The 11,716-nt window shown below is 50.9% G+C and overlaps 1 protein-coding gene across 1 annotated transcript in view; it reads right to left on the minus strand.

Annotated features, from left to right (window-relative positions):
- The window catches only part of NEURL1 (neuralized E3 ubiquitin protein ligase 1), an 81,394-nt gene extending 71,698 nt beyond the window's left edge, over positions 1-9,696 (minus strand). Inside the window, exon 1 of the mRNA XM_060099996.1 lies at positions 9,612-9,696. Coding sequence (XP_059955979.1) covers positions 9,612-9,696 — 85 coding nt within the window. The remainder of the gene's footprint in view (positions 1-9,611) is intronic.
- Between the last annotated feature and the right edge of the window lie 2,020 nt (positions 9,697-11,716).

The raw sequence follows: 11,716 nt of genomic DNA on the forward strand, positions 1-11,716 counted from the left end.
TGCCAGGCCCCTTCCAGGAACAGCCTTCAATGCACCCTCCACACCCAGCTCAGTGCTCTCAACTAGGAGTGGTACTGCCCCCTCTGGGGTGCTTTTAAAAATATGGGAAGAGTTATTTATTTTTTTTAATGACAGTGACATTTAAGCTGGCCAGTGACATTTAATAGTCAGGGATGCTACAGGGAGATCAGCTCGGTGCTTTGTGACCACCTGGGGGTGGGGATAGGGAGGGTGGGAGGGAGGTGCAAGAGGGAGGAGATATGGGGATATATGTGTGCATATAGCTGATTCACTTTGTTATAAAGCAGAAATGAACACACCATTGTAAAGCAATTATACTCCAATAAAGATGTTTAAAAAAAAAAAAGGGTGGGGCTTCCCTGGTGGCGCAGTGGTTGAGAGTCCGCCTGCCGATGCAGGGGACACAGGTTCGTGCCCCAGTCTGGGAGGATCCCACATGCCGCGGAGCGGCCGGGCGTGTGAGCCATGGCCGCTGAGCCTGCGCGTCCAGAGCCTGTGCTCCGCAACGGAAGAGGCCACAGCAGTGAGAGGCCCGCGTACCGCAAAAAATAAATAAATAAATAAAGAGTGGATATATGTATAGCTGATTCACTTTGTTATACAGCAGAAACTAACACACCATTGTAAAGCAATTATACTCCTATAAAGATGTTAAAAAAAAAGAGTGGATATATGTATATGTATAACTGATTCACTTTGCTGTACTGCTGAAACTAACACAACATTGTAAATCAACTATACTCCAATAAAAAAATTTTTAAAGAATTTAAAAAAATAAAAATAATTTTTTAAAAAGTCAGGGATGCTAAATGAATAGTTCCACAGCCAACATGGCAGGAGCACCCCCAGGAACACGAAGCCAACCCCTACTCATTTTCAGGTCACTTCCCTGGTCATTTCACTTCCCAGACCCCCAAGACCAGGTCAAGTTCCCCCCAAGTTCCCTGGTCTTCTGTTTCACAACGCTTATTCAAATGTAACTGCTTGGGTAAGGAACTAAAGAAAGAGTTGACAGAACAGTTAAGGTAGTGCCCCCGCCTCAAGAAGGTAGAGCATAACTCTCTGCCCCTTAGTGTGGGCTGCACATAGGACTTCCTTTCAAAGAGCGCAATATGGGGAGAAAAGTGCACCTTTAACTTTACAGTGGAGAAACCTGACAAGCACTCCCTCAGCCTGTGATCAAGGTCAGCATTCACAGTGATAAATCAGGTTGAGAACACACACCGTTGATATAATGCAAGTAAAAGGGCACTTCACCTCTGTGGTCTTTCTCTCCAAAACCTATAACCACCGTCTAATCATGAGAACAGCAGAAAAATCCCAGTGAAAGGACAGTCTACAAAATACCTAACCAACACTCCTCAAAACTGTCAAGGTCATCAAAAACAAGGAACGTGAGAAATTGTCACAACCAAGAGGAGCATAAGAAAACACAACTATATATATATATATAATGTGGCAGCTAAAAATATACTGTGGTATCCTGGATGGGATCCTAGTATAGAAAAAGAACATGAAGGAAAACTGAGGAAATCGGAGTAAAGTATAGACATCAGTTAATAACCACGTATCAGTATTGGTACGTTAATGTCACAAATGTTCCATACACATGTAAGATGCTAATAATGGAGGAAACTGGGCATGGGCTATGTGAAAACTCTATTTTGCAATAATTCTGTAAATCTAAAACTGTTCTAAATGAAAAGGGGTTTTTTGGGGGTTTTTTAGTGGTAGCGCCAAAGTCAGAGAGATCTTGGCTAGAATCCCAGCTCTGACTCATACCAGCCACGGGACCTTGGGCAAGTTACTTAACCTCGCTAAGCCTCAGTTTATAAATGGGGCTAATAATCATACTTACTTCACATGGTTGTTTTAAAGGTTAAATGAGATAATAGGTGAAAAGAGCTTAGCACAGTTTCTATCTAGCACATAACATGTTAGTAATTATTATCATACTCTGATGCATTTGTTCATTTGCCATTTTTGTTCCCTGCTCCATGGAGGGAAAGCTCCATGGCAGCAAGCCCTCATCCTTTTGTGTTCCACCGTATCCTCACGCCTAGGAGAACGGCTGGCTCATCACTGATGCTTAGCATGTTTGTTAAACAACAGAATGAGCCTCCGCATCAGAGCATCCCTGGAACCCCAACTCTCACCCTGGGAGAACTTCAGTTCCGGAGCCCAGCGCAGAGCCCAGCCTACTCCAGAGCTGCAGCTAGAGCAGAGAGAAAGCCAAAGACTCCCACCTGCCTGCCTGGGACTCTTCCTCTTCTTCTAGCCCTGCTTTTCTCTTTGCCCTGCCCCCCACAGGCATCAGCACCTGCTCATTTCCCAAAGCAGCAGGATCTGGGTAACGACCTCTGATAAACATCTTTTAATAAACCCTGTAGCGGGATCTGTCATCCAGAAGCTATATTCTCCCCCCTTCCCACCCTCACCCCCATCTCCTCCCACTTCCTGGGCTGGCCCATTAGTGCCTCTGGTCTCACCAGGCAGGTCCCCAGGCCCCCAGGTCCTCTGGACTCTGGCTTGCTGGGGAATGGCCAACAGGCTGCCTGGGCTATTCCATAAGCCTGAGCTTCACCACAGGCCTGCAGTCTCAGTGGCCTGGTCTGGCCTGGCTCTACCTGTGCCACCCAGCCTGACCGCTGGCCAGTCCACTTCCCTCCAGCCCTGCAGGCAGTTTTCCCAGGCGTTACCAAGGAGACCACTCGCATCCTGCCCAGGGTTGCCAAAGCAACCAGATCAGGGAGAAGCAGCCTCCAGCCCCTGGGTGTGCAGGACCAGGAGTGAGAGAGTCACAAACCAACAGGAAATAGGCCCAGGCAGCTGGCATACCCAGATGGAGGCATCCCTGGCATTGCCTGGGCAGTGCCCCACTCCTGTCCTCCTTCCTCCTGCCTTTTCCTCCTTTTGTTACTGCGCTTGCCCGTACTGTCACCATCTTGCCCTCTGTGATTTAGAGCCAATGCCTGGACCTAAATGTGCACATCTTGGAAGTGGGCACATGCCATTTCGGAAGTGGGCACATGCCATCTCAGAGGGTCAGGGAAAAGAAAGCCCCAATATGCAGAAATTCCCCCCAAGGCCAATTTTCGCCCTCATGGGCTTTGGTGTCCTAGATAGAAATCTCAGCTCTGCCATTTCCTAGTTTATTGTTTCTGGACAGCATTCTTAATATGCGTGAGTCTCAGTTTTTGCACCTATAAAATGGGAATAATAATACCTACTTCACATTTATTGAGAGATTAAATGAATTAATCTATGTGAATGAACCTAGCATAGTGCCCAGCATCAGGACTTGTACTTCTTAAAAATCCTTTTTTTTTTTTTCCTGATGTGCAATAGCCCTGCTGACCATAGCCATTGGTCAGAAATGCTTCCAGATTCACCCACGGGAAAGCCTAGATGAGGTCGTCAACTTGGCTGGCCCACCCAGCCCTTTCAGCTTGGCCTAGGACAGAAGCCCTGTAGCTCCATTAACCTCCCAGCAGCTCAGGATGCTTCATTCCCTCCTCCCCCCTCCTCTGCTGATGCTACTGTTTAAAGGAAATCACTACACTCCTCTGCTCAAAAGCCACCCATAGCTCCCACTGCCCACAGGATCAATCTAAACTCATCCTGGAATCCAAGGCCCTGCAAGATCTGGCATCAGTCTGTCTTCAAAGATTGATCCGTTCATCTCCCCACTGGGGGTCTCACGTTCCAGGTGAGAGGGACCACTCACTGTCTCTGTCAACACCTTGCATTTTCCTGCCTCCGTGCCTTTGCTGCCATGCCCTCACCAAGATGCCCTTGAAAAGGTCCATTCCAATCCTCCATCCAACTTCAGGCTCCCCTCCTCTGAGAAGCCTGATCTCACCAACTCCAAGAGTGCCAGAGTGGGTCTGTTCTGAGGCCCCACAGCCTTGATAAGTCTCAGACTTTGAGGTATATCAGAATGAGCTGGGGCTCTTGTTAAACACGTAGGTTTGGGAGCCCCATCCCCAAGGTATTCTGAGAAGTAGATCTGGCCTGGGGGCTGGGAACCTGCATTTTAGATGTGCTTTCACGCTGATGCTAATGCTGATACAGGCAGTAGAAGAACCTCACTGTGAGAAACACTGGCCCAAAGGAACAGAAAGTTCCCTTGAAAGTGTCTGATGACTGGCTGTTGGGTCTACATGGCTACAAACCCTACAGAGGAGGTGGAAGGGGCAGGGGTTGGGAAGGAGCATCAGGAACCCCATGGTACCCCCTTTCCCTCCTTCGGGGCCCTGTCCAGAGGCCAGGACATTGCTCCCCAGTTCCTTTCCTACAATGGAAGACAGCCCAAGAGTGAATTCTATAAGGGCAAGGTATATAGTGGTCAACTCTAAAGTCAGAGAGACCTGGGTTTGAATTCCAGCTCCATCAGTTACTAACTGTGTGGTCTGGGATTAGTCACTTAACCTCTCTAAGTCTTTCTTTCCCCATATATTAAATGGTGACAATGATACCTCCCCCTCTGGAGGTTGTCAGTAGGATATTAATAGAAATAATCTACATGGAAGTACTTGGCACACAGTAACCACCCAACACATGGTGGTTGTTATAAATATTATTTTTTATGATTAACAATATAGGGTTGTTAATATTCATTCAGGTCAGACTGAATGAAAACCCAACAGGGTGTGCAGGACAGATGCTCCAGGTTCAACATGGGGGCTGTCTCAGCCCAGCTTCTCTGCAGTCTTGGGGGGACAGAGGAGGCCACCAGCACCCACCCCTTCACCATGCCAGGTCTGTCTGCTGCATTGCTGGGAGCAGAGAGATGGATGAGCTCACCTAACCTGCAAGTGTCATGGCAACTACGGAAGGAGCCCAGACAAGGGCTGTGGGAATATCTGTGGGTTGGCCAAAGAATGGAGGCCTTGAATTTCCGATTATGGCAGGCTGGGTCATGACATTGAAGACTGTTGATAGGGGACGGGCGAGATGAAAGGCATACTTTAGGAGGATCCCTCTGGCATCAAAGGAGGAATGGGAGGCAAAGAAGCCAGCTACTGCAAGATCTGGGAGGAGGACCCAGATCAGGAAAGTAGCAGCAAGGTTGTGAAGGCTGGAAAATGGTTAGGCCCTTGTCCTAGGAGAATGCATCCCCCACCCCTGGCCTCAGGGAGCAGTGAGGAGATTCAGGGTCTGCAGAAAGTTCCTGTAGCTCACTCCGGTCCACCTCAAAGAATCAAAGCTCCTTGGCCAACCTTAGAAGCTCCTCCCTCTCTGCCTGCCGGGAGCCTCAGCCACCATGGAAAAGAGACTCTGAAGACAACAGGTGTCTGGCTGGTGTCACACCCAACCAAAGCTGGACGGAGACAACCTCCCTACATCTGTCACAACCAGTGGCTTTGTGAAACGTCCAATTCAAAAGCACCAACTTTGAAAAGATGGAAGGTTCACTCCTTGGTATATACCCCAAAGAACTGAAAACAGGTGTTCAAACAAAAACTTACACACAGATCCTCACAGCACAAAAGTCCCAATAACCAAAAGGTGGAACAATCCAAATATCCATCAAAAATATCCATCAACTGGCAAGTGGATCAGCAAAATGTGGCATATCTATATAATGGAACATTATTCAGCCACAGAAAGGAAAGAAGATACATGTTACAACACGGATGAGCCTTGAAAACATCACGCTAAGTGAAAGAAATCAGACTCAAAAGAACAAATATAGTATGATTCCATCTATATGAAATGTCCAGTATAGGCAAATGCTTAGAGGCAGAAAGTAGATTAGTGGTTGCCAGGGATTCAGGGGAGGGAGTAATAAGAAGTGACTGCTTAATGGGTACAGGCTTCCCTTTTGGGGTGATGAAAATGTTCCGGAACTGGACAGAGGTGATGGTTGCACAACATTGTGAATGTACTAAATGCCAGTTAATTGTACACTTTAAAACGTTAAAATTGTGAATTGTATGTTATGTGAATTTTACCACAATAAAAAAAAACAATGATAGGAGGTGGCCTATCCAACCCCCATCTATGGGTGACCACTGGGACTGAGCTGTCCTTCCCATAGGCTTTCCTAGTTACCTTTCCCCCAACACTTAGCACCAAGCAGGCAGGCACTCAGAAAGAGATGGGGAAGGAGGAAGATCTTCATTCTCTGTGTTTGTCTCCATGACACATGAATCCCCTGCCCCAGTCACCCTGTGCCCATCACTGAGAATATATACACACACTCACTCATCCCACCTCCAAGTCTTTGCTGCACGTCCCTTGCCCTACCCTCCTGTCCACACCCTAGGACTCCCGCTGCACCCCTTGCCATCGATCCAACTTCTACAGTTCCTTCCATGTCCAGCTCAATTCTTCCCTGACCCCCCATTTCTGACCTCTGCCCACACATATCTGGGATTTCAACAATCCAACCAAGCATTTGATTCCATTCCTTCCCTCAGCCCTACCTTATCAAGTAGATCTTCATTCTGTGAATCTACAGAGATGTCATGAGCCCTCACCTCTGACCCAGGCACATGGCAGCTCCTCATAACTGTCTGTTGGTCCTAATCCCAGAGCTATACCTTGGACCTCTCCCGTGGACACTCCTAGACCAACACTGTTCAGACCCCAGTGGGAATCACCAGCAGTGGAGTGAGGTCAGTGTGTCTTCAGGAAGAAGACCAGAGTCTACCACCTGACAGGTGATGGATGAGCCTCATTTCGTGTCAGCCTGACAGCCAGACCAATCTTAGATCTCTAATGAGTCTCAGGGTCCCTGTTAGGCCAGGACCTTTCCAGTTGTTTTAATTAAAATGGTGAGAAATCAATAGATTGCAATTATGGAAGGAGAAAAAAAAATCGAGAGTTCCCTGCCTCCCACCAGCATATTTCTGGATGGACACTGATAAGAATCAGAGCTGAATTCTGAGTGAGTACAAAGCTGTCCCAGCAGAACTCAGGGTGGACAGTCTTAGAATCACAGCCAGTATCAAGGTCATACCAATAAAATGGGGATGGAATTCTGGATGACCACTGATGTATCAGAGAAGACTCCTAGGTCAATGTTGATACAGTTAGAAAGGAACTTGGAGTGAACATTAAAACAACCACACGGGCTTCCCTGGTGGCACAGTGGTTGAGAGTCCGCCTGCTGATGCAGGGGACACGGGTTCATGCCCCGGTCCAGGAAGATCCCACAGGCCGCGGAGCGGCTGGGCCCGTGAGCCATGGCCGTTGAGCCTGCGCGTCCGGAGCCTGTGCTCCACAACGGGAGAGGCCACAGCAGTGAGAGGCCCGCGTACCACAAAAAAAAGCGGGGGGGCTTTCCCAGGCCAGATAGGTGGGGATTCAGGCAGAGGAGGAGGTTAGGGTGGGAGCAGGGACATGGGAGGGCCTCAGACCCTCTCCTGCTCACCCTCCCTTGCCAAAGACCCCAGCCACAGAGACCTCACATCCCCACAATCCCAAACTTTAGGTTAAAAGGGGTGCAGTTATGGAGGTCTTCTCTGGGCTTCCCTAGGGTCATGGATGGAGCACAGCCTTCTTGGGGCAGTCGCTGAGCATTCAAGCACCAAGTCAACTCACTGGTCCCCAGCTAACCCCTGCCCTTGAAGGACTTAGTCTGGCTTTGCCACCTTCTCTTGACTGACCCACTGAGTAACTGGTCAATTCACTCTCCCTTTCCCTTATTCTTCTCCCTTGTAAGGGAGGACATTGAACTGGTTCAATGTCCTGGTTCAACCACGGGTTCCTCCATCATTAGAAATCTGTTTTCAACGCTCAGAAACAGTCTTCATACATCTAATACTTACAGCTGATTTCTGATTATAAAAAATAATACTTGTTTATTGTAGAAATTTTAGAAAAGAGCAGAATATAAAAAAGAAAAGAAAAAATCTTATGTGATCTCATTACCCAGAGGAAACAACTGTTAACCTTTGAGAAACTTTCTTTCAAGGGCTGTTTGATTTTTTTTGCATTCATAACATTTTAACAAAATTGGGCTCTTACAGTCTACACAACTTTGTATGCTGCTTTTTACAACTGTCATTATGCTGCTGTGGGCACTTTCCCAAGTGATCAAATATTCTTCAAAAATACTATTTTAAAGATTGCATAATACTCCACCAAGAGGATCCACCACGATTTCAGTGCATTTAGGTTGTTTTCCTAGTATAAACAACACTACCATAAGCATCCTAGGCCTAGCACATAAGTGTTTGCCTGCATTTCCATTTTCTCAGGATCAATTCTTCAGGTGGAATCACAAGGTCAATGAAGATGATATTTTAAAAGGTCTTGACAGGTACCGCCATATTAGTTTCCAGAAAGACACAACAAACCCGCTGATTTTCCTGAGCCAAGTGAGAGCTGAAGTTCTGAAAGGGTTGGAGTTAGAATGCAGGACGGCGGTCCCGCCTCTCCTCCTCTCCCCCACTCCTGAAGGTTAACCGTCCAGCAAAAGAGAGGACAGAACTCCAAGTCAGAAGATACAGGTCTGCAGCCTAGTTCTGCTCTCTGGCTTTGGGAACGTGAAACAAGCATTGGTTCTCCTCAACTGTCACATGGGCATGATTAGCTCTGAGGACTCCTCAGAGCAGTCTCCTTGCCCACTTGAAAAGGTATTTGTGAAAGTTCTTTGTAAACTTCAAAGCTTTGTCAAAGGGCATTACTGGTATCCTTCTCATAACCTGGGGGTCAGTGGGGGTGGGTCTCAAGAAGTGGGTTGTTCTTTGTGAAAGCCCAAGGGCTTCCCTTCCTGACTCTTAGCCATCAGAATGCCCAGCCAGTGCTGGCTGGTTTTGAGGGTGAAAGAAAAGGAGCTTCCCGAAGGGAATCTGTGGGCTCTGAAGGCCTGGGAGGATCCAGGTGTGTCTTCCAAAGGTCAGAGACAGCACTGAAGAGTTAAAGCCAAGAATAGAGCTTGGGGCCTCCCTGAGGGTGCTGGGTGGGTCGAGGGACTTGGAAGGCAAAGACCTTCTCGGTAAATGTTACTCTGTCTCAAGGCTCCCAGCCCCTCCTTTCTAGAGTTCCAACTGGACATCTAACCTCTGGGGAACCAGAAGCCAACCCGATTCAGTGGATACAAAAAGTCAGTAGCTGCAGAGGACTCCAGAGGCCACTGGCTCTGGCCCCTTCTTCCAGGCTGTTGTTCATCTGTCCTGGATTTTTAAGACCCTCCAAACGGAAATACAACTAGTGCTTCCAGCATCACCTCTCCAGCCATGGGCAGATGAAAAAGGAGACAATGGTGCTTCCCTTGGGAAGCACAACTGGCTGGCCTAAGCATTCTGCCACACTCCCCTACCCACCTGGCAAATGCCCTTCCTCACCCCTGCACGCTCGCCTAGCATCATGGCCTGAGGGGACTCCAGTGACGTTTCTGGTGCTGGCTGGGAGAACTGCGTAGACCCCACGCAACACCATCCTCCCTGATTTTCACCGTCATCACCAGCAGGCCCCCACCTCCAGCGCACCTCCTTGGCCGAGGTGCATCTCCCATCTCCAAATACGCACAACAGGTGGCACCTGCCCGGCCTCGCCAGCCACACCTCTCCACCTCTCCCTGCCCCTCCGCCTGCGCCCCAGTCCTCCAGCTGCGCCCGGCCCCGGCGGTGCCTTACCTTTGAGGTTTTGGGGGTGGCCCCGCGGCGCCCGGCTCGGGTTTCCTCTGGGCAGAGAGGGGATACTAGAGAAGTTGTTACCCATGGCATCCGGCCCCAGGGGGTTCGGCGCTCGCGGGGGGCAGGCGAGGCTGAGCAGCAGAGGAGGTACGGTGTGCAAGTGTGTGCGCGCCCGGGCGCGCGCGCCGCCGGGGGAGGGCCCTGGTGGGGCTGCGGCAGGGGGCGGGCAGGCCCTCCCTCTCCTGCCTGCCCGCCGCGGGGCCCTCTACCTGCCTGCCATTTTCCGCTGCGGGCGCGCCCCTGGGCCGGGGCTGGCGGCGCCCGGGGCTCCCCTCGTCCTCCCGCTGGCGCTCGGGTTCTGGCTGGTGGCGGGCGGCGCGGTGGCTCCGGCGCGCTCCCCCGGGGCCATAGAGTCAGGGCTCCCGGCGCGGGCGCTCAGCGGCTCGGCCTGCCCGGAGTCTCGGCGGCTCCGCGCCGGCTGGGTCCCCGCCCGCAGGGACGGCCGAGGCTGCGACGTGAGTGGCGCCCTCCCGCCGGCGGCTCGGCATCGAGCGGGGCTCCGAGGAGCGCAGGGTGTGCTGGGCGCTGCCGCGGTGGTGGGTCTCCCAGGGCCGCCACGCTCCAGCCCCCGCGGGGTCTCTCGAGCAACCGCCGCCCCCGCCCCCAGCCGTCGCCAGGATTCCCTCGCTCCGGTTGTTATGGTGACAGCTGCGCCGGTGGATGAGCGTCCTAGTGACACGCGCGCGCCCGCACAGCCAGATGTGGCCCCTGGTGCTCCGCGTTCCCGGCTGCCACTAGTCCTCCGCGGCCCGAGGGGGGCGGGGGGGGCGGTCCCTGGGCCTGAGTTGGGGTCAAATATCCGGCAGAGATTGAGGCTCCAGGGGTTGGGTTTATTCCTCTCGTCGACAGTGGAACTTGGTCCTGAAAACAAGAGAAACCGTACAGCAAGAACGGTGAGCTCCCTGGGTGCCAGGCCCCGGGCGAGGTAGCCCTAAGTTCCAATTTCTCTAGCACCAGGTTCAGCGCCCGGCACATAGTAAAACTCCAGGGAAAAAAATTTTTTTTATAGAGTGGATGGATGACTGAATAAATGAAGTGAGATGAGGAATCCCAGCCCTTGACCCTTTACTCTCAGTCAGATCCAAGGGGCGCTGGGACAAAGGCTCAGAACAAGAACACCAGGCTGTTCAGCTACTGGACACATAGCGTCGGGGGGCCTTTAGATGAGCACAGACTGGACCTAGGAGATGGGATGGAGGGCCAAGGTGCAGGAACAAATCTCAGGGACAAACCGTCAGAGAACCACCAAATCTGAACCAAGTGGCTCTGTCAGCTCTAAGAGGTGGGGGCCTCTGTGGCCTGCAGCAGTCAAAGAAGGCTTCCTGGAGGAAGGGGCCTTCAGCACGTCGCCTGTTCACATGACTCATCCATCCTGGAGCTCAGCACTGCTACCGGGACCTGCAGGAAGGGAAAGGGAGTCATTCTCCTCCTACCTAGACATGGGGAAATTTCCTTCTGCCTGTCTTATCAGGGCTAGAAGGTGAGACAAGTTCCCCCCCAGGACAGAGAATCTGCCTTCCTGTTCCTCTAGATCACCTCTAGCTCCCTGACTGGCTACAGCAACTCTGATCCAGAATCCAGCGAGGACGTGGGCTGGCATCAGGCATCTCGTCCATCCTCTTCTGGAAGGTTCTTTCCTCAAGTCTCCATATGACAGCTCCTCAATATTCAGGCACAGTTCTTGTGTCACCTCCTAACCTTCCGTGACTGCCCGCCCCAGCTAGAGAACCCTCAGCACTCTCAGTCATGTTCCATAGCATTACTCTATGTTATCTTCCTGAATTAGTTTGAAAGTAGCCTTTCCCCCTGGTTTCTGTTGTGCCTCCCCCACTAGAACATAAGCTCTGTGAGGGGAGAGAACAGGACAACTCCATTCACCATGATGTCACCAGTCCCCAGGATTATGCCTAGCACATGACAGATTGTCCAAAAATGCTTGTGGAATGGGTGAATCGCCCTGCCTGCCAGCAGAACTCCACCGAGAACCCTGGGAGGAAAGCCTCTGAACCACCATTTTCTCCCTCCCCTGCTCTCCACCCTCACCC

Source organism: Mesoplodon densirostris, chromosome 1 (genome assembly GCF_025265405.1).
Source record: "Mesoplodon densirostris isolate mMesDen1 chromosome 1, mMesDen1 primary haplotype, whole genome shotgun sequence".
In the NCBI taxonomy this organism is placed as follows: domain Eukaryota; kingdom Metazoa; phylum Chordata; class Mammalia; order Artiodactyla; family Ziphiidae; genus Mesoplodon; species Mesoplodon densirostris.